Genomic DNA, 17792 nt, shown 5'->3' on the forward strand with positions numbered 1-17792 from the left:
TCTAACTGAAGAGACACGGCAGAGAAACTGTGCAAAGAGCAAACTCAAGATCACAGCCCTGCAGCTGCCTGACCACATGGAAACCATGATTGTAGACCTGAGGAGTATTTATAGCACCGGTCCACTCCTTAATGTTGTGTATTGTGCATGGACGCATGCCCTAGACCTGGAGTCTTCACCACTGCCATCATCGGCCAAATTATACACCACATGCATGACATTTAGCACTGACATTGTCATGTGTCTATCATGTATAAACAGGAGAAAAACAACTCCGAATGAGTTAGCATTCCTACACATTTCATTAATTTGTCATCAGTCATGAATGTGAGTTGCCCGGGGGCAAAGCTATTAAACTCCCTTCATGAGTTCTAATAAAGTGCACCATATGGACACACTGCTAGTATTAATTGAATTATGCTAAAGCTTTACAAAAACAGTCAATACTTTGGATATTGTTACTTCATGATACGCTTATATGATCCATATTCTCCAGATCTTATTAATCTGGCTTTGGCCGTGTATATGAGCAAGAGAAAATCTCCTTCAAAATGCTAGGAAATAAAAATGCAATCGCTCTCTCTTTGCCTCTGCAGCGCGTCTTGAAGCTTTGTGCCCCAGAGATTATTGCTTCCACTCCACGCTGTCGCAATACAAATAAATTCCAGTCAGGTCACAACTGCCGAAGCACATTGTCTGTGTCAGCGCCCGCTAGCAGGAGAGCAAATGGCAACACATTTAGAGGAAAAATGTGCATGATTGTGGTGTGTGTGTGTGTGTGTTTGTGAGAGGAGCAAATTGCATCATATTTTAATGCTGCAACAGAAAGTGAGACATCATGAGACATAAAGGGGCGGGGGGGGGAATGCTGTGTACACAGCGAGCGCGTGTTGTTCCTCTACCTCTGAGTTGAAGCGGATTTGGCAGACGTTACAGGAGATGACTGGCCGCTTGGTTTTGACCAGAGGAACTCCAAAGGTGTGGTTGATGACAGCCTTCTGCACCGGGTCCATCTGACAGAAAACATGACAGGGGGGCAGAGAATGAACCTGTGAGCTATTATTCATACTTTACAGTTCTGAGTGTATCGTAACAATATCAACATGCAGTATTTGCCCAAACAATACACTTACACTACCGTTCAAAGGTTTGTGGTCACTTAGACATGTCCTTATTTTTGAAGGAAAAGCACGCGTTAGAAGGCTATTGGATGATTAGAAAACCCTTGTGCAATGATGTTAGTACAGCTGAAAACAGTTTTGGGTTGGGTTAGGGTTAGTTTTCTTTTGACCAAAGGGCAAAATTATTATTTTGAATAACAATCATTATTTCTAATCTTCTCAATGTCTTGACTATATTTTCTATTCATTTTGCAACTCTTTTAAAGAATAAAAGTGTGATTTTTAATGGAAAAAAATTGTATAGGTGACCCCAATCTTCTGAACGGTAGTGTATATTGGTAAAACTAAAAGTGCTGAACTGAAAGTTTTAAAGGACTCATATTATACCCTATTTCTCCAAGTTAACCTAGTTCCCTGGTGTCCTAATGAACATCTCTGTGACATGCTTTGGTCAAAATACCATAAGAATGAAGCACCACAGCAGTTCAATCACCCTGCCAAAACAGCCCTGTTCAGAATGCACGGTTTAGTAGTATCTCTTTAAAAAAATAAATCATTTGCAGGCTCTAGCAGGCACATTGCCGTCATATATAACATGTATCCACTGGACAGATAAATCCTCTGAGGCTGGAAGTTTGTGTAGAACTCTGTGCTGCACTGTGGAGCCAAGAATAGAACTTTTGTGCGAAAGTTTTATCTCCTGTACTTAGACCACAAAAACATGAGTGAGTCGTCTTTTTTCACACTTTGCCGACTGATAGGACCTCCAGAGTCCCAAATATAAGGATTTAAATTATTAAAAAGTTGATTTTGCATAATATGGGACCTTTAAAGTCTCCATCCAGAGTTTACTGAATGTTTATGGTCAGCAAATAATCAACAGTGTTGACAGTATGTTGCTATGACTGAAACACCTGTTCCAGCTCACCGAGGCTCAGACTGATGATCCTGCTTCATACTGTTCCTGCGCTAATTGTTTCAGCTCGGTCGTCCATAATGTGTGGTATTAGACACCTCGTGTAATGTGTAAATTTAACCGACTTTCTTTAGCACGAGTCAGCGGGCTAAGCCTCTGACTTAAGGCCTTGCCTGAACTAATCTAAAAGGGCTTCATTGCAGTTATTTATCTGTGTTTGAAGCTGACTTCGACCAGCTAACATTGTTAAAACACCTTAGCATTAATTGTGGAGTCATTTGCTGTTTTGGATTTCCACCACAGACAACTGTCTGGCACTGTGTCTGTAGATAGTGCAAGGATAGTTTAGAAGATGTTGGTGTATGGTATGGGTGTGCAAAAGGAATGTAAATAAACAAAATTCCACTTCTTAAAAAAACAATCTGGATATGAGTGAGTGAGTGTTGTTGTTTTTTTTTTTAATCCATAAGGCAATTCCAGGGAGTTCCCCAAGTCTGTGTCTCAGTTTGGCTCATCATTGTGTTTAATTTGGCTGATTATCAAGCTATGATATATCACACCCAGAGTATATCTTCTCCTGTATTAGTCAATACTCAGTCTGAGCAGTGACGCAGAGTAGAGAAAAAAACCCCTAAAACGTTGTTCTTAACCTCAACAACATGACTTTCTGCACCGCGCTTGTTACTCGGCAACTCTTAAGAAACAGTGTAAACAGTAAAAGAGGGAAATGGGGAGGAGGCCCTAGATATTTAGCCGGGTGACAGGACCGTACAGAAACACACACCATCTGGAGGAGCACATGAGTGGGAGAGGAAGGTGAACTGGGACATAAAGAAAGAAAGAAAAATGAGGCATGGGGTTGCGAAAGAGCGAGAGGCCCATACTGGACATCCTCACATCACGCATTCTTATCTCATTTGGCTCTGTTTACTACACTCCTCATTCCATGTGTCCATCTTCTTCTCTCCTCAGGAACAGTCTAAAGTAAGTGCTCTGTTGGCTGTTCATTCAGATGGATGGAGGAGTGGAGGAGTGGATACAGGGGCAGCTCAATTGTACATGTAAAGAACAAAGAACACGACGCCAGACTATAATTTAAAACAAATATCAACAATCAACCTCGGCAACTTCTCTTAACCTATGCCAAATGTCACTTCAGCCCCTGTGACCCATCGTCACATTGCACGGGGGGGAAATTCTCCAGAAAGGCTGGGGTGGAGTTACTGAACATGTGATTCATGGGCTTCTCCCCAGTCGGTCAGTCCTACGCTCAGGGTGGGGTGCGGGTCAGCGCGGAACCATCCAGTCGTTTCAGCTGTTAAAGCCTCTCTGCAGCTGCCAGCAAGTCTTTTTTGCATGGCTGCTCGCACGGCTCTCTGACTTGAGGGCTCTCCAAAACATGTCCTCATGAAACAGCAGTGGAGCTCTATGATGTAATTGAACAGGAAGTTTCCAAAACGTACTCATTTGCTTTTAGTGTTTTCGAGAAAAAGCAGCATTTTCGTATTTTAAATTGACCTATATTTCCCCCCCTGTGTTAATCCGTTCAGTGCATTATATAAATGTTTATTTATCTTGATTGACTCAAACTCAGCTTAGTCGTAAGTCTTAATGTCAGTTAGAGCACGGGGCTGTTCGATTTTTGGTGAGAGCAAAAGCAGATGTAAATAAATTACTTTTAGCATCACGTCGTATAAACAACAGTAAAGTTTTTTTCTTTTTGCGGAGAAAGAGCTAGAATAGAAACCAGGCATCTGCTGGTACGACACATTGATTTGCATCTAAACTTACCAGCGTCCTCTTTTGTGGTCTTTCTATTTCTTTATCACTCAGATTGTCTGAGTTCTCTCTCATTTCCATAATTGTTTTTTTTCCCCCCACTTCTCCTATAGTGTGTTTGACAGAAACACTATTACAAACAGAGTGAAATTCCATCACACTACTATGTAACACTTGGTGGGGGGGGGGGGGGGGTGGGGTGCAGTGGTGGGGGCGCTCTCTCTGGCTGCCACAGTGAAGTCTGCCAGATAAAAAAAACACCCTTGCAGTTCCACACCATGTCTTGATAAAAAAACACAACAAACCGGCAAAAGGCGCCACATAGTTCCTGTACTCACCCTCTTCTCCTCTGTGTCTGTGGAGGCTTGGAGCTGCATTGGTCCAGTGTTTGAGTTACTGGCCAGAGTGATTTCGTTGGTCTCTGCATGTGCGAGACAGGGAGCATGTGCTGCACCGTCCTCACTCATTCAGACTCCTAGTTAGATGTCAGCAACTTGTTGACTCAAAATTCCAAAAAATAGGACTTTCGCTCTTTCTCTTTTTGTTTGAGATTCTAAAATAAGGTCTCTATAAGGAGGATCCTCTGAAACCCTGTCTCTCACCCTTTCAGTGAAATTATATCTAACAAGTGTCCTTTTTGTTCAGGGCCGTCTTCCTCTCATCTCAGCTGCTTTCTCTGTGTCTCATGCTTCCCTGTATAGTGCAGTTCCCCTCTCTGTGTTTTCCACTTTTCTCCTCCCCTTCTCTCTCTCCCCCTCTCTCTCTCTCTCTCCCTCCTTCATGCATGCTCACTCTGCCCAGATGCAGCCAGGATTGTATGTCCAACTCAACTTTTCCCCCTCTTTCCCCAAGTTCACATCAATTAGCAAATGTCAACATTAACCAGGAGCGTTTGTCTCTGCCCATCACGACTCCAACCTCACATAACCTACATAATACTCACCGGTTTCTACAGTGGTTTTAAGACATCCATTGTAGGCGTCATTACACACGAGCCCCAGAAGAACTGAGCAAAACTTACTCTAAGTCTTACTGTGTTTGATAGAATCGGAAACAAAGTGTGATGACACATCTGACAATGTAGTGCTGAAACCAGTGTGTTATATAAGAGGAGCAGCGCTGCTGGAGAGCCAGATGTTTAGGAGAATATAACAGAGGAGGAACCAACAGCAGGTCTGATTCAACAAGTCTTCCACATGGCTTTGCACGAACAGACACCTTCGTCAGAAATTCCTGCCTATGTAGTCGGTAAAGGTCCACGCATCAGGGCCGAGCATGTTCAGCTATGAGCTGCGTTCGTGTGCGTCTACATCAGGACGAGCTTCTGCAGATAAATAATTCAGCCTCGTCACTATCTGGAGGCATATTGAGAGAGACATGCAGGTGGAGGACAAATCACATTAGAGGGCCATTAAAGCTGTATATGATTTAGGGAGAGGACATTCCTCTGCTGCGAGTCTCATTAAGGCTGTACAAACTCAGCACAGATCACTTATTTACAAAGATAAAATAACTAGCTGCCAGCTTAGTGCAGGGACATTTCTCATTGTTATTGCTGCTATTATACTGGGCCTTCGATGCAGTATTGTGAATATCCATATTTATTACATTGCGTTGGTGCAGGCAGACACAGCGGACGTACGTCTTTAATGTGAAATAGTTCGCCCTCCATTCACACAGCTGTGTGAAAGGCAGAAATCGGATTGTTTAAACATTCTTTTTAGCCTTAAAGCCCAGCAAGCCATAACGTACAGTCAGTGATGTAAACACAGGGAGCAAACACTGGCTCTTTTAGTCTCTGTCTTCCGGTATGAATCTACTTAACTAAACAAGACTAAATTAAACAGAAGAAGAATCTGGGGAAGCTGAGGGCCGTGGCTGCTTCTCTATAGAGACATCAAGACGGGGGCTTCATGAGTTCTTTCTCCTGTTTTTGCATGTTGCAGCTCAGAACTATGTATTGTACAAGCCACAGCTTCAGTCCAAGTCAAATACCAGCCGATAACGGTGTGTATCAGTCGGTCTCTCCACCATTGTTTTATTAAATGCAATGCAGTAAAAGCACTTGAGCTCTGTCCATTTAGATGTCAGTATGCAGTGGAGCTCTAAGGTCATAATGTCCTCCTAGCCTCTCCTATGGCCCCATCTCCTGGTCACAGGGCTGCAAAACAGCTAAGAACATTAACTGTTTATTAACTGCAGTTAATGTTTGGAGGATGAAGATTGAGAACACAGGGATCTCACAGCAGGAGGACTCAGTGGGAACAAAATGAAGCAATCGCAAGCGAGAGTGAGTGAGTGAGTGCAGGGTGACGCTGAAAGATGCAAGAGTGGAAACTGAGTGCCTGCATAATTTTAGCATCTCTATTAATCTGTGTCTGCTGGGTGCACTGCAGTTTTAACATCACTGCTTCCACTTACGTCATAGCCCGCGGAGGGCAATTAAAGTAACTGTATCGTTAAAACGTGTTAAACAGTGGATTCCCGTCACTATCCCTGTAGTAACACACATGGTCAAAGTGCATGCCAGATATTTCCAATTAGTGCCAGGAGATTGCATGCGCGCCGTGTCGTGCCTCCGCACACCGCAGCCAAATATACCAGGCTGACGCCGACACTGAGAATGTGGTGCAACTGTGATGCAGCAGACATGCTCTGCCCGCACTTCGCCGCATGCACATGCTAGGTTCCCTCGTCTTTTAACATATTTGCTGACAAGAAATGTGTTGACATCCCCTAATGGAGTCTGGTGGAGCAGGGAGCACATTATGCTGCGCTGGTAAAATGCCAAATGTCTGCGATCTAATTTCAATTATAAAATGTTAGTCGCAGCCTGGGAAGCAGGAAGATTCCGCTCCATTAAAATAAACACCACATCAAACAAAGCTGCGGTATTTGAAGTAAACATAGCTATAAGGGCGGCCGTGGAACTTCTCTTTAATTATTAGGTCTTTGATTTAAGGAATGGGAAAGGGTGCACACAAGAAATAATGTACTTGTAGCAACATCCTGTGTTTTAGAATGAATTTTGAAACAATTACAAGGCTTACTAAAGCATTAGCATGTACATGTTACACATTCACAGACTCTACTGTGACAACATGTAAAAGTGCCAGAGTATATATATATATATATATATATATATATATATATATATATATATAAAAAGACTGCAGTGTGCGTGGGCTTGTTTGTGTCTGCATCAACTCTCACCGTGCTGAAGTTGTGGAAGAGGCTCATGCTGTGTGGAGGAGGAGGTTGGGTCTCCATGGGGAACTGCAGGAAGGGCTTCATATCTAGATGGGGCTGGATCATTGTGGGCGTCCGCAGGAACGTCGGCACCGCTCCCCCGACCCGGTTTATGCCCCCTGGACACACACACACACACAAGAAGACACACCGATAGATATATAATTACATGTTTTACACAGAGAAAGCAATCATTTCTGTGTGGACAAAGCAAAGTTATGTGACGCCACAGTGGAGCGCGGACAACACGCGGTGATGGAAAAAAGCAGGATTTGGGACGTTAAGTTTGCTCCAGTGGTTTCCTGTGTGTGTGGACACAGAGCCTCCGGTTTTTTGGTGACAAGTCGAAGACCGCAGCTCCAAAGTGTGGTGGCAAAACGCTCTCACGTGGTCTTTGTGAAGTTTTCATCACCAAAGCAGCCTTTCATTATACTCAATCATTCACATCAAATGAAGCGGGAATGCCACGGAGAAGAAAAGAACGCCACAGAGACGGCAGGGGATTCCTCCACCAGTCTCCTGCCCTGAGAGACATCTGCACCTCCATGATAATGAGTTTCCTCTCAGCATGCGTTGCTTTATGTCACCCGGATCCGTAAACCACAGTTGGATTACTTAGTTGCATCTAATTATAAAATGAGTGGCTCACAGACTCCTGACACAAACTCCCTGGCTTTGACTGCATTTGACGGGATAGAAGAACAAAGTCGTTCATGAACTGCAGTGCAAGCAAATACGCTCTATACAGTATATCCATACACACACACACACACACACATATACTGTACACAAACACCTCTGCGCTATGTCAGTGTTTAACTCTCCTACAAAAGCATGCAAAGCTGTCATCATGATTCACAGGTCACTCTGCTCTTCATTGCTCTCGTCTCTTCCTCTCCTCCTCATCCCTCCTCGTCTCCTCTTTAACCTCTGTCAGGGATGATAGTGATGGGACCCACACAGCAAAAGCCAGTCTCAGCAAGGTCTAAGATTAAGCCTCTTAATATCCACAACTGGATTTCCGCTGCTTTCAAATCCCCCCGAGACTTAAGGCTCTGCCGCTCTTCCTTTTTTTTGGGGACTGCTGTGAGCCACTTTCTCGCTCCGTTTCTTCTGACTGTCCCTCGCTCTCTGTTCCCACCCACATCCACACTTTTCATTCGGTCATTATTTTTCGACGCGTCTGCATTCCTCCGGGCTTTATGCTGACGGAATGTGATCTGTAAAATAATACGGGTGCAGTGTGGAGAAATGTAGTGGAAGTATCATGCAAGTCTGTACGTGAGAGGAAGAGATACTGACTCTGTGAGACTGAGTGAAAAACGCTGCCTCAGCTGAGGCCCAGCTGACTTCTGCTGCACATCTGCAGAGAAGTACGCATCATTACCTCACATGGACGTTTCTGAACATCCATCCATTGTCTAACACTTTATCCAGCACACATGTGGGCAGTGGGTCACTGGAGCCAATCCCAGGCAAACTAACGAAATAAAGAAATCTGTTATGGAAAAAAACATTTCCGTTCACTGAAATCAAAATAAAAACTAGAGTTGGAAAAAAAAATGGTGTGTTTATAAAACTAACAAAAATTAGTTGGAATTGTAAATTAGTGTCATACATAATCCTTTTAGGTTCATAGGAAGTTTATTTTTTCTCTGCCGGTAATTTTGAATTCATACATTCATCATAAATTGTTTACATTTGTTTTTGTTTACAATGTGGGACATAAGACTATGCAAGTTAAACATAAAATGTGTTATGTCGTTAATTGGGTTGAGTTGGTTCATCTAAGTGAACCAAACCTTTAGTCTTATTGGGTTTATTGTTTTGATTTTTATTTAATTTTGCTTATGTTTTTCCTCAGATTAAGCTCCTGAGACCCCTGGCTCACTGTTTCATGAGGGTTCTTTATTATTTTAATGATTTATGTTATTTTGTTCATATGTGTCTTTAGTCTTTTGGCTATACATTAAGTTTTTTACTTAATTTCACACAAACTATATCCAACCTCAGTAGGTAGACTGTTCTATTTGTTTCAGGGATGGCTGTTCATCATCTGTCCTCATTCCACATTCCAAAAAACTAAAATTAACACACATTTTTTTTTTTTTTTTAAATAAAAACTAATCTAAAACTAAGCATTTACAAAAAAACAACAACAACCAGCTAACCCACTCTGCACCGCTAACAACATGACTAATACGCTGCCACCTGAGTGCATTTTTCATGACTCTGCTACACCGCATGTTCATACATTGTCGTGTGTGTGTGTGTGTGTGTGTGTGTGTGTGTGTGTGTGTGTGTGTGTGTGTGTGTGTGTGTGTGTGTGTGTGTGTGTGGCTCTTGTCTAAGCTTGTGTGTGCGTGGGTTTGATTTTAAGCAGTATGTGACGGCGTACCTGCTGAGGTTAACTGGAGTTATAACATAGAAGACTCTTAAACTTAGTCTCTACTGCAGCGGCAACTGAAGCGAACAGAGCTGAGGATCAGACAAGAGAGAGAGGAGCAGTCGTCCTTGAAAAGACTGTGTTTCTGTGTGTGTGTGTGTGTGTGTGTGCCTAACTCACTGTGTGGCTGCTTTCTTCTCCCAGTGCATAATTACCCCATTAATTCAAACCTCTCTTTTGGGACCTCCTCACAGTGTAAATCAAACAAATTGCTGTGTGTATGGTGTAGCAGTGCGCCTGTGTGCGACCTGCACACTGCTTCCACATATGTGTGTATTTGTGCTTGTGTGTGCGTGTGTGTGTGTAAGTACATATTTGTATGTGGTCCCGCCAGACTCTGACACCGTCTTACATTAGAAGCCAGAGCTAATAAAAATAAAGCTTTGACACAATAAAACCACATTAAACACACACTACTGCGCTACTGTGCGTACAACTCGGCACACAGCTGTAACACCGGTGTTATAATAGCTGCTTCTTTGTTGACTGAAATAAACAGGCACTTAAGATTTGGATTCAGGAAATTACCGTAAGGCATTTTGTATTGTTTTATGAACTCCCTGATTAACTGCTAAAACAATTATGGCCATAATGGCAATCGGTAATGAGTGAGGACAGAGTGAGAACAAAACAGTGTCATTATTAGCTGTAAAATATGCTGCTTTTCCTCCATCTGTCCTCCTTGCTGGCTTTTGGATCCTGATCTGCCAAACAGAGTGACAGACAGTCCAGTCTGGAAGAGCTGAGGACTAAGGACAGGGATTTGGATGCTGTACAGCTGTCTGTCATGCCAAGAATCCTTACTCGGCTCGCGCAACCCATAATCAGAGCTTTGAAACAGCCTAAAGACTTGCCGTTGCAGCCCATGTTTAAATACGCGTGCAAAAAGCTCTCGCGCTCGTCACGCGTGTCGTCGTTTTGCGTTGCAAGTTTGCAGAAAGACGGGTAACGGTCTCAACAGAGAGGGAAACAGGAAAACTGCAGTCGGAGGCAGAGAGAGAGAGAGGGAAGAGAAAATGAAAACTGCTGCAGTATGGAGAGAATGTAAAGAGGTAAGAAAGAGGGTTAAAATTAGAGCGCAGGCAGCAGAGAGATCAAAGGAGGGAGTGACTGATTCTTCTATTTAGAATAATTTGCCAGCCTGCGTGGCCCTGATAAACCCGCTACTGGCCACGTCACCGCCTCCACTTCAGATTTACATATACTCTAAAAGTGTGTGTGTGTGCAAATAAAGTTTTTGTTTTATGTTTTGTTTTAGGTGTAATAGGCCTGCTTCATGATACATCTGTCCAATAATTACATGAGGCAATGTTTTTATGATAGAAAAAAAATTTGATTCCCAATTCAATAGCTGATTTAGGATAATTTTGATGTGCTGAATCCAAAAATCACAACTTTCTGAACAAAGCTACATATTTGTTTTTTTAACATTTTTGTTTACATGTACAGGTATTTTAGCGTCATATGATGTAACTTTCTTTTCTATTTCTTGCAATAAACAAATTCTGAAGTTTTTGCATGTGCCAACTTATGACAATTTTTTTATTTTTTTTTTTATTATTACAAGCGAATGAAATGGCTTCAACTAGAAGATCTTGCAAAAATAAGCCTGACGTATTCTGCTACATCTGCGGTGAATACACCATTGTTCCTAACAGGAATCTATTCACAAATTTCATTAAGTGTGCTAACCATGCATATTTTGGTATTAAACTTGGTGACCAGGATAAAACTTGGGCTAAATGTAATCAATTTAGTCAGACGATTGGATTTTTCTAAATCAAATTAGCATGAAAACCTGACCTGATTGAGAAAAATTGATGTCATTTTTGGATTCAGCGGTGCAAAATGGTCCTAATTCAGTTGAAAAGACAACTGACAATCTTTTTTTTGTAACCCAGTGCAATCAATCCACATTTTGTAGCTAAAAATAGGATGTTTAAAAATCATCCATGAGATTATTTTCACATTACATACAGGATTGTATTGAACGGGAGCTCAGTGGTAGAGCCGAGTCGTCGCTCGTGCTAATTTGTGTCCTTGGCCAAGACACTTAACCCTATTTTACTCCTGTTGTGTCGGCACTGTATGAATGAGTATGAAAGGTGTCTCATAGTAGATGTGCTGTATGAACGTGTGAGTAAATTGCTGTCAATGGCAAAACTCTATCATGAAGCAGCTTTGAGTGGTCATCAAGACCAGAAATGCTATAATACTGAAAATAAGTATCCATTTAACGTTTACCATATTCACTGCAGTAAATCTCGAACTCAGCAAAAGGAGCTGACAGAGGGAAGAAGCTTATGATTTCCCCGTCGGCATCGCCTATGCTGCAAAACAAAAGGCTGTTTTCGTAAAAAAATCTGGGCTGAGAGAATCTTTTCATGTCTTGAGATTATCTAACGGGGCTGCGTAGGTAGTTGACACTCTGTGTTCAGCCTCCTTTCCCATGGGCGTTGGGTGCATTCAGGAGAGAACAATGACAGCAGGGGTGTTTGGCACAGAGAACGCTGGACAGACACAGATGTGCCAGCGTTGTTGGCAGCAGAGGAAGGTAGAGGGGAGGTGGTTAGTGTCAGACTGCCAACTCGCCCTTTTTGCAGAGCCGTGAAGCCGACACCTGTCCCCCCGCACGGCTCACAGAGGCAGGGGTGACTTTAGAAACACATGCACAGTTTAGTCATCGCTGTCAAAAGTTGAACTTGATGGTGGAATCTTACCAACAGACACGCTGGTTCAAAACGGTTGTAAATACAGCGCCAGGACTGGGATTCATCGATAAAACGACAAGTTCAGAGGATGATGATGATGACTCTGTGCCCACTGAGAAAGCCATTGTAGACATAAAATCTGTTTTTCCCCAGACTATATAATAACCACTGAAGCTGGCTTATTTTTATTAGTCCAATATTTGTGGTGAGGAAAAGCCGTCGAGATTTCGGTGACACATTTCTGCATGGTTACAGTTTCATATGTGTGTAGATCCGTCTGTCTGTCCCTCTCCATTTCTCTTGCCATCTCTCTCCCTCGTTCTAGATGTGTTTTTTTGCCTCCCCCGTGATCAGCCCAGATTGTGTTCTGCGCTGTTTACAGCTGTGCCTGCGACTACAGGAATAGCCAATTCATTTTCAGAGGTGGAAGGCGGCGTGATGGAGAGCGGACACAGTGTACAAGAGCAGGAGAGAGAGAGAGAGAATGAAAATTTGGTCCTGTTCCATTCAGTGTTCCTGTCCAGAGTGCGGCTCAGCATGACATTGTGCCTCCCTTTTACCTGACTACCAGTGCAATCAACAGGATAACAGGCCTGGACAAAAGCCTAGGCTGCACCATGCAAAGAAACACAGACACATGCCCAAGGCTCCATGTCGGTTTTGAAACTGGTCACACTGATGTCCACTCATACGTGCCATGCTTTATCATCTGTTTTTACTCTGAATAGGAACGCGATTCACAAAATCATGTTCAATTGAAAAAGCACTGAAACAAGCAAAAAAAAAAATATATATATATACCAATATATTTTATAAATGAAGTGAGGATTGGGCTAATTTTCCAAAAGACTTTAAAATGGAATTCTTTATGCACTCAGCACAGTCTTCCCCCCTGATGGCTAAGCCCTACTTCATTTTTCAAACCCAAAGACCACAACCTTTTTATATGCTGTCTATATTAATACAAGAAAAGGTCCCAAAGAGGAGAGAAAAAGATCCAAGATACTGAATTCACCGCAATTCAGGCCACACTGTGCAAAATACAGGGGGGTCTGGGGGGGCTCGACTGTTAATCAGGGGGTCCAGCCCCCCCTGTTTTTCGCACACTGGGCCTGAATGAAAGTAAAAATTTGAGAGGGGTTGTTATAGTGTTATAGTGCAATTGGAAAACACGTTTTTTTTCTCCTAAAGATTTTTGTAATTTCAGTTTTAGGTATATATATATGATCTACATGCATAACACACTTTGCATGCTTTCTTATTCTTTATAACCAGACAAAATGTAAATAATTTTATTTGAAATTTTGCATTTCAATGTTTTAATTGATAGCTTGATAGCCCAAACGATTATTAATAGTAATAATAATATTTTGCACACTGGTCAGGCCCATTACAGGCAACATTCGTCTGACTCACTTTATACCTGTGCCCATCATATGTCTATTTTTTTATTTTTTTTAACATTGATTTGCCCTACCTGTGACCTCAGGATCAGTAAGTGTTTTCTTGTGTAGCTGCATCCTGAGCTGCTTTTCAGCCTGCATGTTCCCCCCACAGACAGCTGTGGCAGCAGCTGTAGCATCATCATCATCAACATCATCATCATCATTCCTCCATAGAGATGCCTCACACCATCTGACTCACAGGTAGCCATGCACTTCATAAGATAAATCCACATGGCTCACATAAAGCTGCGAAGCACTACCTAACCAAAAAATGGCCCCAAACCCACTAACATCGAGCAGACTTGATGATATCAGACCACTAGGGTGCGCTGCTGAGCCCTGCTGTAAATATCAAAGCAGTAACTTCAAGGACTACATGGAATTAAATCTAACTGTTTCGTTCCTATCAAAGTTTATCTACTGGATCTAGTCTAATCATAGTATGCTAATTTCTCGTTTCCTGCGAAGGTTAATATATGCACACAAACAAGATGGATGGCGATAAAGATTTGTTTGGTTTGCTTCCTGCGAACCGCTGCTGTTACGCTTCGCCCTCTAATGAGAAGATTATGCAGGTGAAGCTGAAACTTTTGAGCTTGGCTTCACTGTGTGCGTTCGTACTGCACGTACGGTATGTGCGCGCAGGGCGGGGGTGATGTTGAGCGGAGTAGACGTAGACTTAATGGAGTGAGGACATTTTTTTTTGCCTTTTGATGGTTGAGACTTGTTTTTGAGGTCATACCGTAATTTGGGTCAGGCTGGGGTGGAGTTAAGGGTTGGGCACGAGTATTTAATCGCATTTAATCACATGTAGTAATAACAGGAGGGCAGGAATGCGCTATTATGTCAGTATGTGTGTCTTCCTGCCATTGTGTGCACTGTAAAAACAAACTTTAATACCACAATGTTGTATTATTAGTACAATATGATTCAGCTGTGACTGCTCAAGACTCCAGCACAGGGCTAAGAATTAGTCAGAACATGTCTCAGACCTTAATCCTAATATAAGCACTGCTGTGAGACTGATGTACACACACACACACACGCGCACACACAAACACAGAGCAGTTCCAGCAAAGAAGTGCGATGTGCTCTAGAATTCTACCTTTTTTCTTGAATAGAAATTTGTCAGCATCTGTGAGCAACGTGTTTGTGCCAGTGAACGTTACACTGCGTCACTGGGAGGGTGTTAAGCCGTCCCCTCTAATTGTAGGGTTTTTTCGATTTTTACCCAACCTAGCAATTTTAAGAACTGCAATTTTACTAATTTTATTGTACTGTAAAGTGTGGTATCTCACGATCCATGGCAACAACTGGGAAAAGAAACACCGGCAGCATGATGAAGGTCAAACAAAGTTAAAACAGCTTCAAAGTCTCTCACACATAGTTCACATTTTTAGGTCCCCTCCCTAACACACATGCACACACCACAGAGTCGAGCTCAAGAGCAGGTTTTATTCCAAAATATCATCACATATCACACAAAACATGGAGACATACTGGCTATTAAAACACACAGACGCTCATATCCACAGATATACTTTAAATAGGGCAGGGTAAACCTCCAATTTATTCCAAAGGGGAGCATTGTGCTTAATGACAGAGTGGAAGGGGGTGGTAATGACACCCTAGTGAGATAATATGATATGGGCAGGCCCCAAAAAGCCCCCCCCCAAAAATCCTACCTTGCTCTCTCATAAGTAGCTGAACCCAAGACGAGGAGGATTTAATTGCCACTCTGTCTTATTGGTATAGACACAGAGGAGCTACTCACTGCTGGGGATTCCAAGAAAGTCAGAGTGAGGAAAGATGGCAGCGAGGGAGAAGTCATGATGTGAATATAATGCAATGGAATGAGGGCGAAGACAGTCTGTTACTGATACCCCCGCCTCTGTCTTGCCTGTCAACCATCAGCTCCGCGCTCACATGGAACACACGCTAGTTCCATTGCACCATGTGCACCATCTGCAACTAGTTACATGTCCGGCAACTGCCGAACCTTTTCACACTGTTGTCTTTTGTTTGTTTGTTTGCTTTGTTTTGAGTGAGGGGTCATGTGTTGGTGCGACAAACAAATACGCACTCTGGCAGGGGCCGATCTACTGGGCCAAGCTGTACAATGACCTTTCCAATTCAAACTGTACAAATCCTGTAGCACAATAATCAGCTCTGCAAAGGCAAATCCTTTTACCCTGTATTATCTATTCATCCAAGGGCAGTAAAGGTGGACTCGTGAAATGATACAGCTCTTTTTTTTTTTTTTTTAGCCCTCATGACTGATATCCTATGTGGTTCTACCTTAAATTGATAATGGCACTGATAACGACGATACTTTGGGAGAGTAGGCACATACGTTTGGTTTCACGTTGCAACTTGCACGAGCTTATTCAAGACATGTTTAATGGAGTCAATGAAAATAATCTGAATTGGCTCCAGTCTCATTACATTCCACTGTGATATATTGCTCTTAAACACTTTTTGGAATAAAAGCATACTATGTAATTAAGTTTAAACTATAGTGCAGTCACATAATCATTTTTGCAGTGCAAGGCATGCTATGTGTGCAGCCTGCGAGTCGAGTGTGTGTGTGTGTGTGTGGTGACGAAGAGTGTTTATGCTGTTTTGAGGTCAGTAATGACAGACAAATAGCTGTCAGGACTAATGGAAGAAGACAGCCAGGAATGATGGGTACACAGAGAGAACAAAGCAGCACAGCTCGATGCAGGTTGACTGAGACGAGGCATGCAGCTCGGCACACAGCGATGGAGGTCCCAGTAACGTCATAAAACAAACGCACAAATATGAGCAAACCCGTGTGGTCCTCCATGTCAGGGCAAGGGCTTTGGTTCATAGCCTTATTTTGACCTCCAACACTAATCCTAATCCACATGGTTGCATAGATTACCCTATTCTTGTGTAACCGTGTTCCCAATATAGACCTGGACCTGTGTGTTTTGAAAAGCATACACTAACTGCCTTGCTGAGTCAAAACTAACTATATAAAGTTACAGCTTAATTGTTCACTGATGATGAAAATAAAACTGGTATGAGCAGTTTCTAAAAGTTTCTAAAATAACATTTATAATGGTTTACTTTAAAATGTAATACACTGTTTTCAAAGGTATATCATTACTTTAAAATAGAAATTATCTGGATTTTAGAGCTTTCAAATCTGCCTTTTTTTTAATGTATTTTCGGCAAGTGCCTGGCTTTACAGAGGCTGCCAGCTTGCAGTGCCATGTTTGGACAACAGCCCAGACAGATGAACCAGCCAGCTTACTCCTCTAACATAGACGAACAATATCCTTTTTGATATGCACAAGCCACAATTGGTTCCCTGACAAGCTTTGGAGAAAAGGGTCTTCTGTTTGTTACAATCTGAAGTCTCACCGTTAGTTGTCACAAATTCCTACACACTGGACCTTAAAGAATGGGGTACAAACACACAAACAAACAGGGAAAAGGACAATACATTTAAATTGTTACACATAGATACATTCATTGTCAATCACTTTACCCTCCACATGAGGAGCGCAGGGAGCTGGAGTCAATCCCAGCTGACATAGGGTGAATGGCGGGGTCACAGATGGACAATCTATCACAGGGCAGAAAATTCACTCTGACACTCTTGGTGTCCAATTAACCTCTGCATGTTTGTGGACTGTGGGAATACCTGGAGAAAATCCACACACACACACACACACACACACACACACACACACACACACACACACACACACACACACACACACACACACACACACACACACACACACACACACACACACACACACACACACATTCTTGTACTTGCTGCATACTGAGGACTGCGTTGCTGACAAAGTGAGGACCAGCATTTCCACTTTATAAATCAACACAATTACAAATATCTACTTCATGAATGACATCTATAAAGAACTACTGGTTGCAGTACCATAACATGTCTGCAGGTAGAGCCCCGGAGCAAAAAGGGCTGGAAAACATAACTTTTTTTTTTTTTTTGGTCCAAAATTTTACAAAAACATGTCGACCAAATTTTTTTTTTTTTAATTTGACCAAAAGTTTTTGGTCCAAAATTTGACCAAAAGTTTTTGGTCCAAAATTTGACCAAAAGTTTTTGGTCCA

The 17792-nt window shown here is 42.4% G+C and overlaps 1 protein-coding gene across 1 annotated transcript in view; it reads right to left on the minus strand.

Moving 5' to 3' along the window:
• The window catches only part of znf385a (zinc finger protein 385A), a gene marked incomplete at both ends in the record, with an annotated part of 46604 nt that overhangs the window by 16455 nt on the left and 12357 nt on the right, over positions 1-17792 (minus strand). Inside the window, 2 exons of the mRNA XM_083895492.1 lie at positions 903-1013; positions 7030-7184. Coding sequence (XP_083751618.1) covers positions 903-1013; positions 7030-7184 — 266 coding nt within the window. The remainder of the gene's footprint in view (positions 1-902; positions 1014-7029; positions 7185-17792) is intronic.

This window comes from Microchirus variegatus, assembly GCF_963457635.1.
Source record: "Microchirus variegatus genome assembly, chromosome: 9".
NCBI lineage: Eukaryota > Metazoa > Chordata > Actinopteri > Pleuronectiformes > Soleidae > Microchirus > Microchirus variegatus.